This window comes from Equus przewalskii, chromosome 2, assembly GCF_037783145.1.
Source record: "Equus przewalskii isolate Varuska chromosome 2, EquPr2, whole genome shotgun sequence".
Lineage (NCBI taxonomy): Eukaryota > Metazoa > Chordata > Mammalia > Perissodactyla > Equidae > Equus > Equus przewalskii.
In genome coordinates, this window is record NC_091832.1 from 60205130 (window position 1) to 60225533 (window position 20404).

The following is a 20404-nucleotide window of genomic DNA, read 5'->3' on the forward strand; positions in this document are numbered from 1 at the left end:
TTTGCAAGGTAACCAGATGGATTAGCAAGAGAAGAGGATGTAAAGTGCTAGTGACTGAATTTAACCTTGGTTTGATTAAGTAATCCCCAAGAAACCCCCAATGGGGAAATTAGTCCTCATGCGTATGTTTCTACAGGCTTGCTCCCCTCCCCTTCCAAAAGGCGTAAATCTGCGCTGAAATGCCTCCCTAGCATTCAGGGCAATAAAGAGGTCACATTATATCTCCATAAATCTCCCCAGCTGGCTGGCTGGCTGCTGCCATTCCAGGAGGTGAAAGGGAAGTTGTTTTTTCTTGACAGCCGGCTGCTGGACTGGAAGGAAAAGCCTTTTCCCTCCAGACCCATTGTCTTGGTCCCTGAGGGAGCTGGTCTGGCAATTTGTTCAGTGTTTCCTTTCCATCCTGCCAGTTTGTAACAAGCTGAGAGGGATTGCAGAGTCAAAATGGGCCCACTGGCCTGGTTTCAGTCTCTTCCAGTGGGCCTGATAGAGGGCCTGGCTAAAGTTCCCTCTCAGTCGTCCTTGTTAATAAAAGGAACAAGGTCTGAATGGGCAGTGTACATGCGTATAACTGAGCATTGGAAGCCAAGCCAGATCCAGGGGCTGGGGCCTGAGCTGGCCAGTGGAGACTGGTCTGGGGGCCCCTTGGGACAGGAACTAGGGCCCTCCAAGGGATGACCGTGGGGTCGGTGAGACTGAGAACCCGCTGGAAAATGGTGGGAGATAAGATGCTTTTATGGGAAATCAGAAAATGGAACCTACCCTAAATAGAACCTGCTCTGAATTAAAAATAATACTACATGAAACAGTGATGATGCTAGTCAGGGCATATTTATTTACTTTATTTAACATATAAAATAATTATTTATCGTAAATAGGTAATAAATTAACGTAGCTCAGTATTCGAAAGGTTCACAAAAGCATGCAGTGAAAAGCATCCTTGAGCCACCAGGATGTCTCTCTGGAAACAGTCAATATCATCAGTTTCTTGTTTATCCTTCTAGAGATATTTATTGTATATACAAACAAAATCTGTGTAGAGAGTCTTCTCCCCTTTTTGTAAGAGATGTTCATAAGTACTGTTCTGTACCTTCTAATATTTCACAGCATATTTTGGAAAGAATTTCCTCTCAATATATAAAAGATGTCCATTCTTTACGGCCACATAATGTATTCTAATTGAGTTAACCAGTCCCATATTGATGAACATAGAACTTGTTTTTCCAGTCCTCTGCTATTGCAAAAAACACGCCACAACGAATATCCTTGTACGTGAGCCATTTTACACAAGTGCCAGTGCATCTGCAGGATGAATCCTGGAAGTGGAATTTCTGGATCAAATGGTGCATGTGGTTATACTTTGGCTAAGTTATTGCCAAATTGCCCTCCTCTGGGGCTGTACTATACCGTGCTCTCTATATCAATGCCCAGACTGCTTGTTTCCCTCTCCCAGGGAAATCCCCACTCCCAGGGCACATTTAGATGACTGAGGCAGGCTGGCAGGAGGCCTGGATAATGATGATGACTCACCCTAGTGACTTGGAGGAACTGGGACCAGCGCAGGACCTGGTCCACAGTGTGCTTGGCAGGCGGCTTTTGATTAGCTCATGAGGTACAGCCCCATGCTTGCTGGTCCTGCACCCTGTGGAGAAGGCCTTTCTTTTTCTTCTGTGGGGTGAGAAGAATAGTCGGTGCCATAGTGGATACTTGAGCCCAGAGGGCTGCCCCTGTGGGAGGAGAGGCACCTGGGCCCACCGTGGAGAAGGCACTTTGTTTCTGGAATAAGACACTTCCAGGAAATTGAGGAAATAAAGTAGACGTTTCCAATCCTCCAACTCCTAGACAGAGATGCTTTGTAAAATTTAATTTTTATTAGTTATTTTGTAACAGCTTTAGTAATATGTAATTTGCATTCTGTAAAGTCCGCTCTTTAAAGTGCACAATTCAGTGGATCTTAGTATATTCATAGAGTTGTGCATCCATCTCATAATCAATTTTAGAACATTTTCATCGCTCCGAAAAGAAGCCTGTGCCTATTAATAATCACTGCCATTCCTCCCTCCCCCAGCCCCTGGCAACCACTAATGTACTTTCTGTCTCTATGGATCTGCCCATTCTGGGTATTTCCTACAAATGGACCCATACACACAGTGGTCTTTTGTGACCGGATTATTTCACGTTGCATGGGGTTATTTTTAACTGTCTCTTCCCACCTGAGCGCAGAGCCTTTGTACTGTTGTTCCCTCCACCTCCAACACTCTTCCCCAGATACAGACATGTTTGTTTAGTTCACTGCTTATTTAACGAATTTAAACCATGTTACAAGAAGAGAAAATCTTAACATAGTCCCATGTAGTCGTCATTTTTAAAATCAACTCAAATTTTCATAATTTTTATTTCAACTTAGTTTTCTTACTCATTCCCCTATCAGTGGACATTTGGGTCGTTTCCAGTATTTTGCCATGCACATCTTAAAAATAAACATTCCTCTCTCTCTTTTTTGGGGGGGAAGGGTCCTTTTGATATAGTTCAATGAATTATTAGAGCAGTTTTATCACTAGCAAGAGTAGGCTGGTTTTTAATGCATCACGAAGTACTTTTCTTTATCGATCCATTCATCTATGTGTTATATACAATTCTATACACACACATAATATCTATATAAAAACCCCGAGCCCTGCGTAGATAACTCAGCTGAATTATTATGTGTCCATAAACATAGCATCTTGGGGGCCAGGTAGTCAAGCCAGGGGCAGAGCCCTTAGATTTACACCATTCTACTGGCATTACTGTGGCCTCATTAGATGCTTTAGAGTGTGGATTTTTTTGGAATCTGATCGGTCAGTGTGCACTGAGTTTCTGTTGTTCAGAGCGCTGCAGATAGACTGATCCAGCCTGAGAGCAGCGTGATGCTGGGGAGGGCAAGGATCATGTCACAGAACATTCTAGAAGTTTAGGTGAGTCACTCACCTTCTCTGGACCTTGGTTTCTTCCACTGAATGTTCATACAAGCACCCAAACATCACTTCCAGTTTTTAAGACTTTATGCCCCCTGCCCTCCAGCAGCCTTAGAGCCTTAATTAGGACAAGCTAGCACAGAGGGACCAATGATTAGGGGATGTTCAGAGCTAACTCATTGCCATAGCCACCAAACAAGGCAGGGTCCAGAGAAGGAAGGGTGCAGTTTGGGCTCAGCACCCAGAGTCCAGGAAGTGGCAAACATTTCAATTGCTGATGCCCAGTTGTGGCTCCCATGGCTGTAGCTGGCCCTAAGGCTAAACCCAGGGACCCAAACCCAGCCTGAACCCAGGGAGCTGTGAGATGTCAGTGTCCAACTAGGGAACTGGCATTTAGAGCGATTGTATGCACCTCTTTCCTTGCATTCTGCATGCAGCTTGTCCGGGAGGTGGTAAATCGCCCAGTTGTAAGTCAGGTGGTGACAGTGGGGAGAAACCAGTGGAGTAAGAGTGTCGGGGATATAGATCTCACACCTGGAGTTCTGCCAAGAGTGGCCACACATCCTGGTTTTAAGCTTGTTGTCCCAAAATAATTAGTAATAAGTTCCTTTCTCTCCGAAGTGTTCCATTGTGGATGATAAGTTCTGTGGCATCTTGGTCAGCCCCGAGGCATGGCAGAAATGAGGAGAGCCAGTGGTTCCAGGTTTGAGAGGGCGAGGGGCAGTAGGACAGGGTGTCTGCTGGACACAGCAGCCTGTAGAGACCCAGGCTGCTGCGCACTGACCAGTCTTGGTTCACGCTGTGCAGGCCTCCTCCCGAGGTCCCACAGGAAGACGCTACAGACAGCTCATTCACTGGATGGTAATGGAGAGGAGGCAGGGGAGGGAAGCCCAGGGAGGACGAGGAGACAATGGGACAAAACAGCATTTGTGAAACGTTTATTGTTAAAAGGACAAAATATTGACATTAGCAAAAGTTTTAGAAATAGGAATTATAACACAACACAATCTTTGAGTGTTCCCTTCTTTCCTTTGTTCATTTGCTTACTTTAAAGATGGTAACCCAGCCCATGGGTCACAGACAGCAAGGGGCCGTGGTGACCATCTCCTGGGAGTCTATGTGTGTTAAATTTCCAGATCTGGCAAACTGAGTCATACTCTCAACCACAGAACTTTTTTTTTTTTTTTTTAAAGATTTTATTTTTTTCCCTTTTCTCCCCAAAGCCCCGTGGTACATAGTTGTATATTCTTCGTTGTGGGTCCTTCTAGTTGTGGCATGTGGGACGCTGCCTCAGCGTGGTTTGATGAGCAGTGCCATGTCCGTGCCCAGGATTCGAACCAACGAAACACTGGGCCGCCTGCAGCGGAGCGCGCGAACTGAACCACTCGGCCACGGGGCCAGCCCCTCAACCACAGAACTTTTAATAGCAAATGCGGCCATGTGTATCCTTCATGGACTTAATTCTGCACAATGCAGAAGGCCCAGGACATAGTCATCGCTGAACATCACCTTTTTTTTTATTGAGTTAACATTGGTTTATAACATAAATTTCAGGTGTACATCATTATAGTTCGACTTCTGCATAGACTACATCATGTTCACCACCCAAAGGTCTAGTTTCCATCCATCACCATACATATGCGCCCCTCTACCCCTTTCACCCTCCTCCCACCTCCCTTTCCCTCAGTAACCATCAGTCTCTTCTCTGGATCTATGTTTGTTTATCCTCCACTTAAGAGTGAAGTCATGTAGTATTTGTCTTTCTCTGTCTGACTTAGTTCACTTAGAATAATACCCTCGAAGTCCATCCATGTTGTCACAAATGGCAAGATTTCATCTTTTTTCTTATGGCTGAGTAGTATCCCATTGTATACCACTTCTTCCTCATCCAGTCATCTGTCAGTGGGCACTTAGGTTGTTTCCCACTGTTGGCTGTTGTGAATATTGCTGCAGTGAACACAGGGGTGCACATATCTTTCAAATTAGTGTTTTCATGTTCTTTGGATAAATACCCAGGAGGGGAAAAGCTGCATCATGTGTTAGTTCCATTTTTAATTTTTTTTAGGAATCTCCATGCTGTTTTCCATAGTGGCTGCACCGATTTGCATTCCCATCAGCAGTGTGTAAGGGTTCTCTTTTCTCCACATCCTCTCCAACACTTGTTATTTCTTGGCTTTTTGATAATAGCCATTCTGACGGGCATGAGGATGGACTTTTAATTGTAAAGCATTGAGAAATTTCTCCTGAAGCTAGTGAGTCACCCTGCATTTCACGGGGAAGTCTTTATATTCTAATTATATCCCTACATGTGGGGATTCTTGGAGGTCTCAAAATCTAATCTTCACAAAGATGAAGCCTGGGAAGCATTTCCCTCAACTGGTGTGCTAAAGAGCATTGAAACAGATGTGCCTTGAGATGCTTCTGTGATCAGATGAGCTGGGAAAGTAGAGCATGCATGCGTCCTGGACTTCTTACTGTCCTCACTACTAACATGTCATATCGTGACCCTAAACTATCTTTCACGTACTGATTTTTGAACTGTTCATGTTGACACTTTCTGCTACTGGGAAGAAGACTGAGTCCCCAACAGGATGGTCAAGTCATCTATCTGCAGGCAGGACCTGGAGGAACCTTGGGCCCACTATTGAGACTGGTCAGTCCGGGTTCAAATCCCAGCTCTGCTGTTACTAGGCAAGACCTAACTTTCTGAACCACATTAGCATTCCTCTATTGCCTGCCCTCCTGGGCCAACATCTCTCCCTCTGCCCCTGCTAGGAACACAGACTCACAGAGGAATGGAAGTGGATATTGGGGGGCTTGGAGCTTTGGTCCACAGAAATGCAAGACAGATGCTTGGGGATTCTTTCCACAGTTCCTTCAGTGAGAGGCACTGGGTGCCTAGTGGAGCCCTTATCTCATCTTTCTCTTTGTAATTTGTAATTTCTCTTAGCATAGTAGGGGGTATTAACTCTTGGCAACATGCCGTAAATTTTTTCCTCCAGTCTATCATTGGTTTTTCAACCTCTTCCTTCTTTCTCCCCCCACCCCCCACCTCCCTTCCTTCTTGTTTTTGGTGGTTTTTTTCTTCCTTGCAGAATATCTTCACTTCTTTGTGATTTTTTTCTTTTAACCTGGGTCACATTCTTTAACTCTCACCTCAAGCCTGAAGCCAGGCTCCTAGATGAACGAAAGTGTTTTCTTTGTGTGTGTGTGTGTGTGAAGGTGAATATTTCTTTCCAGGACAATTACAGTATTCACCTGGAGAAGAGTTTAAAGGTCTCTCATATTATTCAGCGGCAGTTAAGAAAAGTAGTGTGCTAAATGTCTCATATAGGTTATTCTCATTTCCTTGTTTGTAAAATTACGCACCTCCGGAAAGCGCGGTCAACATGTAGCGGGTAATGGTCTGAGCCGCGGCGTTGGGTTCCTTGGCGCTTGGAGCAGAGCCCCGGACCCACGACAGCTCCAGCTCAGCCTGGCGGGACCGCTTCTGTTGAGCGGCTGCAGAGCTTCCAAAATAGGTGCTGTGATCCTCACCAGCCTGGATGCTGCTTGCGCTGTGTCTGCCCTCCCCTCGGCAGCCTCCTGTCACAGGCCAAGCCTGACAAAGCCCAGAAGACCGAAGGCGCAGGGGCTGCCAGAAAAACCTCAGGACTGTTTGCTCCTCGTGCCCCAGACTCAGGCGCCAGCCCCGGGGACAGATCCGGGTCTGTCAGGAAATCCACGCATGATCTCTGGTGAACTTTGGATGGGACTCGGGGCTAGGGTTCAGCAAAGGACATATGGATGGGGCTGGGGACTTTGTTCCTGAAGCCCCTTTGGCTCTGGGGGAGGTCTCTGGGCAGGTACCGCCCCTCTTCTTGCCCAGGCCTTGCAGCTCCTCTGCCCTCTATTTTGTAGTGTGGAATAGCTGCCCTGGGCATGGGTAATTTCCACTGTGTTTATGTGTCTTCCTTCCCCCAGTAGATGGCACAGTGATCTAGGACAGCTGAGGATGTGCAGCTGGGTGGAGGGGTGGGCGCTCGTGTACAGCCCAGGTACCATTGCAATTTGTCACATTTAATAGAATTACTTGTTTTGAGTTTTGTACCCCCAGCTAGACCAAAACAGCTTTGGGTAGGGATTTTGCCCCAGTTTTGTCTACTTTATCTCTATGTCCAGCACTGCTACAGGGGCAAGTAGAGCAGGCAAATGGCAAATGTTTGGGCTCCAGTGCCCCCCATGGAAACAGTGGAAGGCCTGAGATCAGACAGACTCAGACCTGAGGGTGAAGGAGAGGAGGGTCTCTCCAGCATGGGCTCTGACTCAAGACCCAGCTTTCCGTAGCCAGTGGGACACCCTCCAACGAGGGAAGGCCTGTGGGGCACCTCTGCAGTGGAGGAGAACCAGGCTCTTCAGCACCGGCCCAGCGGGCTGGCACAACCACGGGAGCGCCCATCAGCCTGAGCTTTCTCTCTAGCAGTTAGTTGGAAGACAAATCCAGCTTTCGGGCAATGCCTGGCGGGTGTTGCCAACCATGACCCTGGCCTTTGATTCCTCTCCCTTCTTCCTCCCACTTGCCCCCCTCTTCCTCTTCCGCCTTCTTTCTCTCAGCCCTGACTTGCTTACCCCCTGCCTGTGGGTGGGTTCCCCAAGATGGATGGAGAGGTCAGGGGAGAGGTCGGAGTGCTTGCTTTCATTGCGTCAGTTCTCTGTGGGGAAGTCAGGGGTGGGATCCTTCAACCTCCTGGTCCACATTTTTCTTTCAGGCACTTGGACGGGAGTAATCCACCTTAATTCCTAAGATATCCATACTAAAATGATGCCTAAGAAGTCAGGCTGAGTTTGTTTCACTCTTTAAAAAAATTTTTTTTAGTGGGGCACGGATGGAAGTAAGGAGTTAGATCCCCAATCTTGGGGTTAGGGCACAATTTATTTTGTGCTTTTGATTGCTACATTTATCATTAATTAATTTTTCCTATAAGCAGCAGCTTTGAGTCCTCATAACTATACATTGTCAACCTTGCAGCCAGTTCATTCCCTGCCTGCAAATCTCAGGCTTGGCCAAGTGTGAGAGTGACATACAATTTACAATTCGGAGCACTGCCTGGTGGTTTGAGAAAAGGTCAGATTCCCAAATCTCCCAGCTCTTTTATCTCTCCCCTCCCCCCAAATAACCCAGCACCAAGGTTTGTCCCCGGTCTTCCCCACTCCCTCCCAACTGCTCCAACCCTCACAATAATCCATCATTGTTATCTCATTTGGTGTTTGCAAAGCACTTTACAGCTATTGTTGTGAGTTTTTCCTCTTATTTGCAAAGTACTTTACAACTATTATTACAAGTCTTTCCTCTGAATGTGGGGTAATGCTGACCCACTTCCGAGAGCTGGATTCCCATTGCCATCTAAGAGGTTGGACCAGTTCCCAAGATGCCCAGCACTGGGGGGTGGGGCTTTCATAAGTCAAGGCCATAGCTGTGCCCTTCCGAGTTAGAAATGAAGCTTAGAAACTGGCTTCAGGCAGCTGCCCCCTTGTCTTCGGGAAGTTCCACCCAGTGCCTTTCTAATGAAGGAATAAGAGGTGGTTGTTAGCAAGGTTCACAGTGCCAGATGTTCGTGCTGATTTGGGGCTCACAGGCTGTCACCTCCCACTTCCCCAGAGTGGGTGCTAAGCAGCATGGTTTGAACTTCGCTCTCTCCTTTCTTCAGTCCAAGGGGGGAACTACATATATATATATATGTCAGATTTAAGAGAGTAAGATAGTCCCTTCCCACATAGTGGACTGGACCTTCTTAAGGTGATCAAAATTTTTCTCTTTGTTTTTATTTACCAGATTTTTAAAAATAGGCTATTATGACATTACAGAATGGCGTTTTTAAAAAAAGAAAAGTCCACACAATTTAACTAGCCTCACATAGGCTCCTTCCTGGTGGGCTTAGCTCCCATCACAGTGTATACGGTTTTCTGTGTGCTGCATTTTGCCTTTAACATGCAGGGTAAGCATTTTCCTCTATTGTTACATTTCTTTGTAATAACCATTTAAAGTTGTATGACATTTCATTAAGTAGGTTGGATGGGAAGATTTTCTAGCAGAAAATAGGGAAACCTCTGCAGATTTGGAGGTGTAGTGGGTTGTGGGGAGACGTGGTGTGTCTGACGGGGCACCTTCAGGAAGCATGGCCTTGACTTCACATCCAGTTTCTTCCTTTGGCTGCTGTTGTAACACCTGACCCTTCAATCTGGGTCGGACTTCTGTACTTCCTATCCTAGACAAGAAGTACCTGCCACCCAGATCCCCAGCTTGTTTAAGGTATGTTGTGAAAACAATTCAGTAATGTTGTTACTCGTTCCGGATCTTCTGGCCCCATTTGCCCAACTAGGTCATTAGCATTCTGAGGATAAGGCTCGCTGTTAGCTCCTGTGACATCAGAGCGCTTAAATAGCAGATGCTCGGTAAATATTTATCGATGACAAATACATGTTTGCCAACCTCTCCTGCCTTTCCCTGGCAGTAAAATAGTTACTTGAGGTGTAACGCATTCTGTGAGGCAAGTGGGAAGGAGTTTCTAAGGCTGACCTTTTGCGATGGCTTCTCAAGGCAGCGTAAGGTCAGAACCAGCAGAGGTCTAGGATTGCTAGGGGGGCTCTTGGATGAGAGTCTGTGCCTGCATATAAAACCAAATGTGTGAAGAGAAAAGGGAATCTCGCCTCCAAAAAAAGAGGAAAGGATTATGAGACTTTTTCCTGTGGAGCCTTCTTCAGATAAATCAGATCATAGCAAAGAAGCTGGTTTGCTTATCTTTAAAAGGAGGAGTGTGAATCTATCTGTGAGAGCTACATATTGAAATATTAATGAATAAAATGATGGAACATCTGGGATTCTATTGAATAATATAGGAACGGGAAAAGAGGTTAGAGGTATACATGCACAAGATTTTCCACAAATTGTTGGAAGCTGGATGATGATTAAACAAGAGTTCATTTTTATATTCTGTCCACTTTTGAACATGTTTAAATTTGTCCATAATAAAACAAATATGTCGGATACGAGGGTTGCCCTACGTTTGGACTGGAGAGATGATCTGAAAAGTCCTCCATCCCCAGGCGTGGTTTGGCCAGGAATGTGGTGTCTTGGTTCAATTTTGAAGCTGTAGTGCCATCTAGTGTTTACTGCAAATATGCAACAAAATGATGACATTGCGAGTGTCCCTCCTAGATCTCAGGTCCTTTTGTGAACTCTGCTGGCTTTTCTGGTCCCCTCATGGGAAGGCCTGGGCCGGGGGAGTGGGGCTGAGCCGCCCCAGGGCAAGGGAGCACAGGGTCGTGGAGGTGGAGGTTGCAGTGATGGTGTTGAGGGTGGCGTGCATGTCATTGCTCACTCCTCGCCTCCTCCAGGCTTGGGGAAGCAAACTGTGGACGGGAGTCACCATTTCATGTGCAGCTCTGAAAGCAGGTGACCTTGCTGGAGGGTTCTTAGTGTGACCCAGGTACAAAAATAGCTTCTCTTGTGACCGTTGTGTGCTCAGCTCCTGGCCTAAGCAAACAGCTCCTCACACCTGCACATTGTTGACTTGGTGTGGACACACAGCTACTTGTTTGCAGGTGCAAATGACTATTTGTGTACCCAGAGTTGAGGGGAGGGACCCCCACCATCCACGTTCCCTCAGAGCAGGTAGCTGGGCCACAGATCTAGCAGAATGTGCTGGGTCCTGACGTAAGGAGACCTCTTAAAAACCCTCTTCTCCAATTATCTCCCCCCTTTACTACAGAAGAATCCACTGTTGCCTCTGGTAGGAGGACAAGAACAATTTGGACACCAATGTAACAGTGTTTAGGGACAGAAAATTTGGAAAGGTTATATAAATTTTTCAAAATAGGAAACAGTGTACACAGAGTCAGAGAGACTTCTGGAAGTTCTGAGCCAGGCTTTATATAGATCACAGGGAATAAGACTGGCCCAGCCTATCTCCTCAGGGGCAACTGAAATGGACATGAGTGAAACTGTCCATTGTAAAAATCTGCAGACATGGAAGATGAAGGTTTGGGGGAGGGAGAGGTATGAGTGAGTGCAGGAGAAAGACAAACGCCACCATTTGCGACTCTAAGCCACCATTGCTTATAATATGCATCTTTATTTTATGTACCAATAAGCAAGGAAAAATGTCAAACTATGATACAGCATATCATATGAATATATTGAAATGAGAAGAACGAATTGCAGCCTTTTTTGCAGGGCACTTTGAAAATTTCAGAAACTTTCAAAAAATATAGTCCCTTTGGTTCAGTAATTCTACTTCTAGGGGAGAATCTTAAGGAATAACGAGAAATGCTGAGGTTTGAATGAGCATTATTTACAAAACAAGAAAATGAGCGGTTTTTACAAAACAATCAGAAACTGGGTAACGGTTAAGCAAAAGTTCAATGATAATGGTTAAAGGATGGCACATTTATATAATGGGATATTGTACTGAGCTAAAATGAGTTTATGAAGAACTTCTCATGTGAGAAAGTGCTTTGGTATTAAGTGAAAAAACAGGCTCAAAATTCTATAGCTTGACCTCAACTAGGCAAAAATATATGTCAATATAGTATAAAGTCTTGCAAAGGATATAACAGAACAAAATGTTAATAACACTGGTGATCTTTGAGTTACAGGATTACATATGATTTATATTTTCTTTACACTTTTTGGTGTTTGCTACTTTTCCCAAAGTAAATACTTATTATATTTTTATTCAAAGGGAAAAGGAATCTCCACTTTGAAAGGGAAAAAGAGACAGAAGGTCTGAATGGTGTTCAGTGTTAGTTGAGAACTGCAGAGTACAGACTCTGAAGGAGAGAGAAGGACTAAAATGCAGACCGCTGGTGGTTGCTGCCCGACTCTTCCTTTTCTCTTGACCAGGGAGAGCCCCGCTGTGTCTGGGATGCCCAGGAATAAAAACGTCCACATCCCATGACAGTCCTGTGAGCCAGTCCCCCAGGGGTTGAGGTCAGAGAGCAAGGGAGAGCGAGGCAGCCCAAGGTGCTCCATCATTCATTCCTTGCAAGGAATGGGCATAAACGTAGAATTAATCCTCTGTATTATTTCTCACCCAGTAGATATGTTTGACGACTTCTCAGAAGGCAGAGAGTGTGTCAACTGTGGGGCCATGTCCACCCCACTCTGGAGGCGGGACGGGACAGGGCACTATCTGTGCAATGCCTGCGGCCTCTACCACAAGATGAATGGGATCAACCGGCCCCTCATCAAGCCCCAGCGCCGACTGGTAAGCAAGTGCCTGGACTGCCCAAGCCCAGCTGCCTGGGGGCAGGGGGCTTCAGGGCTCCCACCTGGGTGGGACATTCCCTGGTTTTGAACTTTGGATTTCAAGTCATCTTTAAAAGAAGGTGCAGGGGCCGGCCCAGTGGCCTAGTGGGTAAGTTTGTGCTCTCTACTTTGGTGGTCTGGGTTTCGCTGGTTCAGATCCTGGATGCGGCCCTACACACGGCTCCTCCGGCCATGCTGAGGTGGTCCCCCCCATAGAACCAGAAGGACCTACAACTAGGATATACAACTATGTACTGGGGCTTTGGGGAGGGAAAAAAGAGGAAGATTGGCAACAGATGTTGGCTCAGGGCCAATCTTCCTCACTTTGAAAAATAAGTTGCAGGGGCTGGCCTCGTGGCCAAGTGGTTAAGTTTGTGTGCTCTGCTTTGGTGGCCCGGGATTTCGCCAGTTCAGATCCTGGGTGCGGACATGGCACTGCTCATCAGGCCATGCTGAGGCGGCGTCCCACATGCCACAGCTAGAAGAACCCACAACTAAAACTACAACTATGTCCCTAGGGGCTTTGGGGAGAAAAAAGAAAAATAAAATCTTAAAAAAAAAAAAAAAAGGTGCAGGTTGAGGGGGTGGGTAAGACAACATAGTAATTTCTTACTCCTTTGGATTTACCTTGGGCTACAAGGATGTTCCAGACCATCTAATTCAATCCCTTAATTATGCAGAAGTGAAAAGTGAGGCTCAGAAAGCTAATGGCCTTTGCCCAAAGTCACATAGATACCGACTCTTCCCCTGGGACCAGAGTCCAGACTTCCTGCTTCCCCATCTGGTGTTGTCTTGTACGTCTCCTGTGTTGACATCAGCCCCCTGAGGAAGGTTAACTCTTCCTTTGTGATATTCTGTTAGTTATGCTGTTTTCAGTTGATCAGCCGAAAAAAACCCAAACCCAGGGAGATTAAGCAGTGGTGGGCCTTGTGGCTGAGGAAGAGTTTGGAACTCAGTTTTTGGCTCTCGGTTCCGTGGGCTTTTCTACTGTAATTTGATTTTGACCAACAGGAGCTAGCTTTCACATTTATTAGGGAGGGAGGAACAAAGGGATTACCCTGAAGCTTCCCTTTCTTGAGGTCCCAAGGCCCATCCAGTCTTTGATGACACTTGGAGACAGTAATTCCTCACTCACTCCCTGTGCCTGGCCCCTGATGCCTGTGTTAATTCTTCTGGGAGAAGTTTTTCTGCTGAGTGCCCACTGCTTGCTGGTCTGTGCGTCTGACCTCGAATGGCTAGTAACGCCGCTAACGCCACAGTTAGGACTGGAATTCACTCTTCTTCTCCTGCAGCAGAAGTCCGTGTCCTCATTCACCTCCCGGAGTGGCTTGGGTAGAGGGGAATCTGGCTGTGGCGGCTCTGAGGTTCTTACCCAGGGCTGTGGTGGCCTCCCCCTGCCACCCGTCTGGGGAGGGGGAGGGGGAGAGGGACAGGGGGAGGGCCCCCCCCTGCCTTGCTCCGCTCCTGCGGAGCAGAAGCAGCACCGCCTTTTACTTGGACTGAAGGCTCTGTCTCCTTGTTGCAGTCCGCCTCCCGCCGAGTGGGCCTCTCCTGTGCCAACTGCCAGACCACCACCACCACGCTGTGGCGCCGCAACGCCGAGGGTGAGCCCGTGTGCAACGCCTGCGGCCTCTACATGAAGCTCCACGGCGTAAGTAGCCCCAGCCCCAGGGGGTGCCGCGCCCCCACCCGCGCCCACGCCCTTTCATTCCTGCCGCTGAGCTGTCCCTTGTCGTCTTCCTTCAGACTGTCATTCATGTTTCCCTTCTTAACGGAGATGCATACGTAGATTTGGAAGAGACCTTAGGGACTGTGTGAGTCCGTTTGGGCTGCTGTGACAGAATACCACAGACTGGGTGGCTTGTAAACAACAGACTTTATTTCCACAGTTCTAGAGGCTGGAAGGCCGAGATCAGGGTGCCAGCATGGTCGAGTGAGGGCCCTCTTCTGGTCAGCAGACTTCTGGTTGTATCCGCAACATGGCAGAAGGCGTAGGGGAGCTCTGTCAGCCCTCTGTTATAGGAGCGTCAATCCCAATCCTGAGGGCTCCACCCTCATGACCTCATCACCTCCCAAAGGCCCCACCTCCTAATACCATCACCTTGCACGGCTATGGTTCGGAACATAGGAATTTAGGGGGGAGCAACATTCAGACCATAGCGGAGACATTGCTGGTCTTGAACATCTTTAAGATTGTGTAAGTCTAATTCCCATTTTATAGACAAGGACACTCAGAAATATTCTCTATATTTAGTAGTATGATATATAGCAAAGGTAACAATTCGATGGATAAAGGATAATTTGTTTAAGAATAATTATATTGACATAATCTGAAAGACAGAAATAAACTTGGTGAATTAAAGATATGAAATGCAAAACATCTTTAGGGACAATAAAAATACTAGAAAAAAAATGTAGAAGAGAAGTATTTACCCAAACTTGGGGATGGGAGAACTTCTTAAGAAAATTTTCAAAACTCTTAAGTCATAAAAGAAAAGTTAGAAATATTCAATTTTATAATATTTAATATTAGTGTGTGGAAAAAGATACCTAAGGAAACTAAAAACCAGTACATACACAGCTATCAGAAAATATTTCCAGAGGCTGGCCAGTGGCGCAGCGGTTAAGTTCACATGTTCTGCTTCTTGGAGGCCCGGGATTCCCCGGCCCGGATCCCGGGTACAGACATGGCACTGCTTGGCAAAAGCCATGTGGTGGTAGGCGTGCCACATATAAAGTAGAGGAAAATGGGCATGGATGTTAGCTCAGGGCCAGTCTTCCTCAGCAAAAAGAGGAGGATTGGCAGTAGTTAGCTCAGGGCTAATCTTCCTCAAAAAAAAAACAAAAAGAAAAAGAAAATATTTCCAGAATACAGAGAGCTTTTACAAAGCTCTTTCTGTTCTAATTTGGAATAAGGAAAAAACAGTTGGTACAGAACAGTGTACATAGTATGGTGCCCTTTTTATAAGGAAAGAAGGAGAACATAATTTATATGTAGTTGCTTATACTGTGTACTTAGAGCACGTCTGCAAGGATACATGAGAAATGGGTAGCATGGGTTCCCTCTGGGAAAGGAACAGTGGAGGTGGAGGGACACTTTTTTCACCATGTACCCCCTTTGTACCTTTTAGATGGTCCGTGTGCATATCTTACTTGTTCAAATATAAATTAAACTGAAACAAACCAAGCAAAACAAAAACAAAGAGATCCTATAGAATAATAAGAAAATGACAATCTTCCCCTTATTTCCTGGAATGGGCAAAAGATTTGAACAGACAACTCACAGGAGAAGCCCAGATAGCCACTGAACATGTGCAGAGATGCTGGACCTCACTAAAAATCAAGGAAATGTAAATTAAAACAACCTTGAGATTCCCTGTTTCGCCCATGTGTTTGGCATAAATTGAAATGTGTCATAATAGCAGTGCTGGTATGGATTTGGGCAAATAGATACCTTCACGTATTGTTGATTCGTATGTGAATTACTGCAAATATTCTTTCAGGAAATTAACCTAGCGCTACTTATTAAGGTTAAAAACACATGTGTCTTTTGATTTAGTAGCTCTACTGTTGGGAAACTAGCCTAAAAAATAATAAAAGAATCAGTACATAATGATGTTTGAACTGTTTATTGCTGCAGTGTCTTTAGTGGCAAAAGTTAGAAACTATCTTAAAGCCTGGTACAGGAATGGTTGACTAAATTATGGCACATCCTATAATGTGGAATATTGCACAGAAATTAAAAAATATTAAGTTAGAGCCCTATATCTTGACCTGGAGTAATGCAAAAGCACACTGCAAAGTAATATACACAGTATGACGCCATACCATGGGGGTAAGGGTGCATTAAACACACAGAGATATAGATGGCTGGATGGACAGATGGATGGATGAATACACACAGACATATGTATATGTGCACACATGTTTGGGAATTTTAAAAAATGGCAGAGACAACACGCTGTTAACTCAAGTTGCCTCATGGGGACAGGACTGATGGTAGTGGGTTGGGAGGGGTTGTTATTAATATCATGCATCTTTTCATGTTTTCTTGTTACAATGAACAAGAAAAATGGCTAAAAATATAGTTAAGAATATTCATAAGGAAATACACTTCTTTCTGCAAGAAGTGTATACAAGGATGTTTGTTGAATCACTGTAATAGTGAAAATGGAAAAAAAACCTTCATGAGGAAAATGGTTAAAGAAACTATTGTTCTTCACTAGAGGAATGGTGAAAGAGACCGATAGAGGCATATTATGCAGGTATTAAAAAGATGGTGTCCTTAAAAAATTAGAAATAGAATTATCATATGATTCAGTGGCCCTACTTCTGGGTATATATCCAAAAAGAATTGAAAGCAGGGTCTTGAACAGATATTTGTATATCCATGTTCATAGCAGCATTATTCACAATAACCAAAAGGCAGACGCAACCCAAATGTCCATTGATGGATGGATGGGAAAGCAGAATGTGGTATATCTGTACAATATTTCTCAACCTGTAAAAGGAAGGAAATTCTGACACGTGCTACAACATGGATAAACCTTGAAGACATTATGCTAAGTGAAAGAGTCAGTCACAAAAGGACAAATACTGTATGATTCCACAACTACCTAACATAGTCAAATTCATAGAGACAGAAAGGAGAATAGTGATTGTCAGGGAGTTGGGGGAGGAGAGTGAGGATTAGTGTTTAATGGGGACAGAGTTTCAGTTCCGCAAGATGAAAAGTGTTCTAGAGATGGATCGTGGTGGTAGGTGCACAACAGTGTGAATCTGCTTAACATTCCTGAACTGTATGCTTAAAAATGGTTAGGATGGTAAATTTTATATTATGTGTATTTTACCACAATTTTTAAGAAAAGGTGGGGATAGACATGACGGCAAGATTCTTCTGAAGTCAGGATGGGCTCCAAGAGGGCCCTGCGTGAGGGGGGAAAGGGGAGGTTGGGGGAGGGGAGGACACTTGCCTCCAAAGGTGGGAATGCTGTCTCATCTGACTCTCAGTTGACTGGAAGGCAAGTTCAAGTTCACGTACACTTCTCTCTTAACAATTCCATGTTCCTATCTCTGAAGTGGTAATTGCTTTTCTTTCAGTATTTGCAGGTGTGGCCTTTATTAGTCCCATATGGGAAACAAGCATAGACCAGAGGCTAAAAGATTTGGTTGGCCAGGCCTAAAAGAAACCAGATGTGGGGAAGGCAGCATATTTAACAACAGTAGAAGAGGACCCTGCAGTCCTGCTCCCCAGACACTTATTTCGCCATCTGTAAATGGCTCAAGAGCATCACGCTCAACAGTCACCACTTGTTTATGAGAAGTCAGATGTGATTAATGTATTGTCCACGGACAGTTTATCTCAAGACCTGGCCACAGGGCAGTCTCTCCAGCATAATCTCTTGCTGCTCCCACTGCCCTTGGAAACACCATTGTTTGCTCTAGCCAGACTCCACGCAGGGTAGAGCTGCTCTAAAGACAGCGACTTTATGTCTTGACTCAGTGGGACTGTCTCGGTTTATGCCTGTTTTCTTGGCATAATTAGTAGTAGTGCCCCCTTTTCACTTTCACAGTGTCCTGGTGTGGCTGATAAAGTAAAGACTTTGTCACATACTGTTCTTGCTGCCTGAAACGCCTGCCCCGTGTCTGCTTGACGACCTCCCACAGCTCAGGCATCACCTCCTTGGCAGAGTCTTCCTTGATGAGCTCATGGGCCACTTCCCCTCTTCCCCAGTCCAGGACAGTCTAAAGTTTCTTCTCTGTTCTCCCACTTCACCCATGAGTCTGGTTGTTCTCTATTTGTCTGTCTTTCCCACTAAACGGTGAAACTCTGGAGGGAAGGAACTGTGTCTTTAAGGCTGTTTCTCCAGGATCTAGCATAATACCCAGCTTGTAATACAGGTGCTCTATGCATTTTTTTTATTAGAATTGATTTCTTTCTCAGCAGGAGTTCCAGGGGCTGATTCACTTAGTCTCAGCCCCAAGGTTCTTAGAGGAAGTGCTTAGATGTTGCCTTCTCACAGTGTTTGAGTGTGTGTGTATTTAAATACTGTAACAGATCGTGTACAAATGGAAAACCATTTATATTCACTTGTGACCTCCTAGGTCCCCAGGCCTCTTGCGATGCGGAAAGAGGGGATTCAAACCAGAAAACGGAAGCCAAAGAACCTTAATAAATCTAAGACACCAGCAGGTGAGGAAAAGATCTGTGTGTAATTATAGGAATAACTCAGTAGTCCTCAGTGTGTGTGTGAGGATTGTGTATTAGTGAGGCGGGCCAGCCCAGGCTGCCGAAGGGTAACGATAGCATCTTTCATCCTGGCTTTTCAGGACAGAATGAATAACCTAGTAAAAAAGTAACATCGCCATGGAACATACTGGGAGCTTTTGAAGCAGGCTCCACTCAAGTTTGTGGCCTGATTATTGCCAGTTGCAAAGTCTGCAGTGGGCCAGCTGGACTAGTCAAGGGCCTAAAGGAGAAAGGAACAGTACTCGGTCCCTCCATCTTAAGTGCTGCGGCCACTTAAGAACTCAATGCTTTTCAATTCTCTTTGGGCTAACTGGGATGGATCGAGGAGGACAGGGTCCCAGAGTCACGTTCACACAGATTGATTTGCAAGCCATCGTACTACTGACATCATGTCGTACTTTGTACTTTAGAAAGCTCCTTCACAAATGCTATCTCAGTGATCCTTGAAGCCCCCCCAGGAGACCCTATTTATTATCCCCATTTTACTAATGAGCAAACTGAGGCTCAGAGAGGGCAGTGACTTAACCAGAGCCATACAGCTGGGAATGGGTAGGTTTAGAATTAAAACCCAGGTTTTTACACTTCAGGGTCCATGTTCTGTCCAATATACCACTCTGCCTTCTCAATTTCTAGATTAAGAATGAGGATGGCTTACATCCCCTATCAAGAGTGCACCCTCCTCAGTACTGCTACCAAATTACAGATTTCACTGGGAAATGCTGCAGTCACAGAGAAAATAAATCGGCTGATCTGATGGAAAGTTTACCCTCTAATCAAAGGCACAGCAAAGTCAGATAAATTTCCCCTTTCCAAGAATTACCAAGAACATGACCAAAGTTCTCCTTTTCTAGATTCAACAATGGCTGACCCCTTTTGGCAGTCATGTCTTATCAGAATTTTCTGTGTCTCACAGCCGTGGTCCTCAGCCTTTCTTGCTGCTTCCACACTGTGTATCAGTGTAGCACACTCCCTTGGGTACTTCCTCTCCTTATCTGCCACAGTCACCGGGAAAGCCAGCATTTGGTGCAGGTGTACAATCCCCTGTCTGAAATTGCAAGTCCAGGGAGCTAGATTTGGCAGCAAAACCTAATCTAAACAGACATAGGCTATTTATAGTCTTTATCCCATATGTGAATATTCACATGTTTTGCTGTGGAACTATTAATATATTTAATAATGGGGTGTTCTCCCAGACCCCGTTGGAGGTATTCTATCATGTAGAGAATTTGCCCCTTTTAAAATTCAAAAAGTTTTCAATCCTGAAACACATGTGGCCTCACGGGTTTGGGATAAGGGGTGGTCAGCCTGTCATTTGAAAAAGTTCCCTTGAAATTCCGAGACTTCTGCCCCATTTTGAGAACCATTGCCCTGCATTGGTTCTCTCCCCAGCAAATGTAAATAAAGCCATTAGCACTGACCTACCCTGGCTGTCTCAAAGGACTGCCATCTGTTTGTCTCTGCCCCTGGTCTGGGTGTCCTGACTCTGCCTTGTTCCAGGTCCCTCGGGCAGTGAGAGCCTTCCTCCCACCAGCAGCGCTTCCAACAACTCCAGTAACGTGGCTACCAGCAGCAGTGAAGAGATGCGCCCCATTAAGACAGAGCCCGGGCTGTCGTCCCACTATGGGCACAGCAGCTCTATGTCCCAGGTATGCCCCTGGGTGGGGAGGCAGGACTGCCCACAGGGAAGTAGACTCCAGAGGACCAGATGGCCAGGCCAGCACTGGAGGCACCAGCAGGTGGCCAGTGGGAGACACTTGGTGCCCTCAGAGCCCCACCAGGGCTAGGGGCTGTCTGCACAAGGATGTATTTCAGCACATCTGATCAAGCTACCGTGATTTGGACACATAACTGTGATACACAAATGTTTAGCAGCTCCTTTATGCCAGGACCTTTGGAGACAAGGAGAGGGGAGTC

The 20404-nt window shown here is 45.7% G+C and overlaps 1 protein-coding gene across 3 annotated transcripts in view; it reads left to right on the plus strand.

Annotated features, from left to right (window-relative positions):
- The window catches only part of GATA4 (GATA binding protein 4), a 47855-nt gene that overhangs the window by 24653 nt on the left and 2798 nt on the right, over window positions 1–20404 (plus strand). For 2 of the 3 annotated variants that reach the window (XM_070611428.1, XM_070611430.1), the window contains exons 2-5: window positions 12030–12199; window positions 13766–13891; window positions 18346–18433; window positions 19988–20136. In XM_070611428.1, coding sequence (XP_070467529.1) covers window positions 12030–12199; window positions 13766–13891; window positions 18346–18433; window positions 19988–20136 — 533 coding nt within the window. The remainder of the gene's footprint in view (window positions 1–12029; window positions 12200–13765; window positions 13892–18345; window positions 18434–19987; window positions 20137–20404) is intronic. The other variant, XM_070611429.1, reaches the window with a different exon arrangement.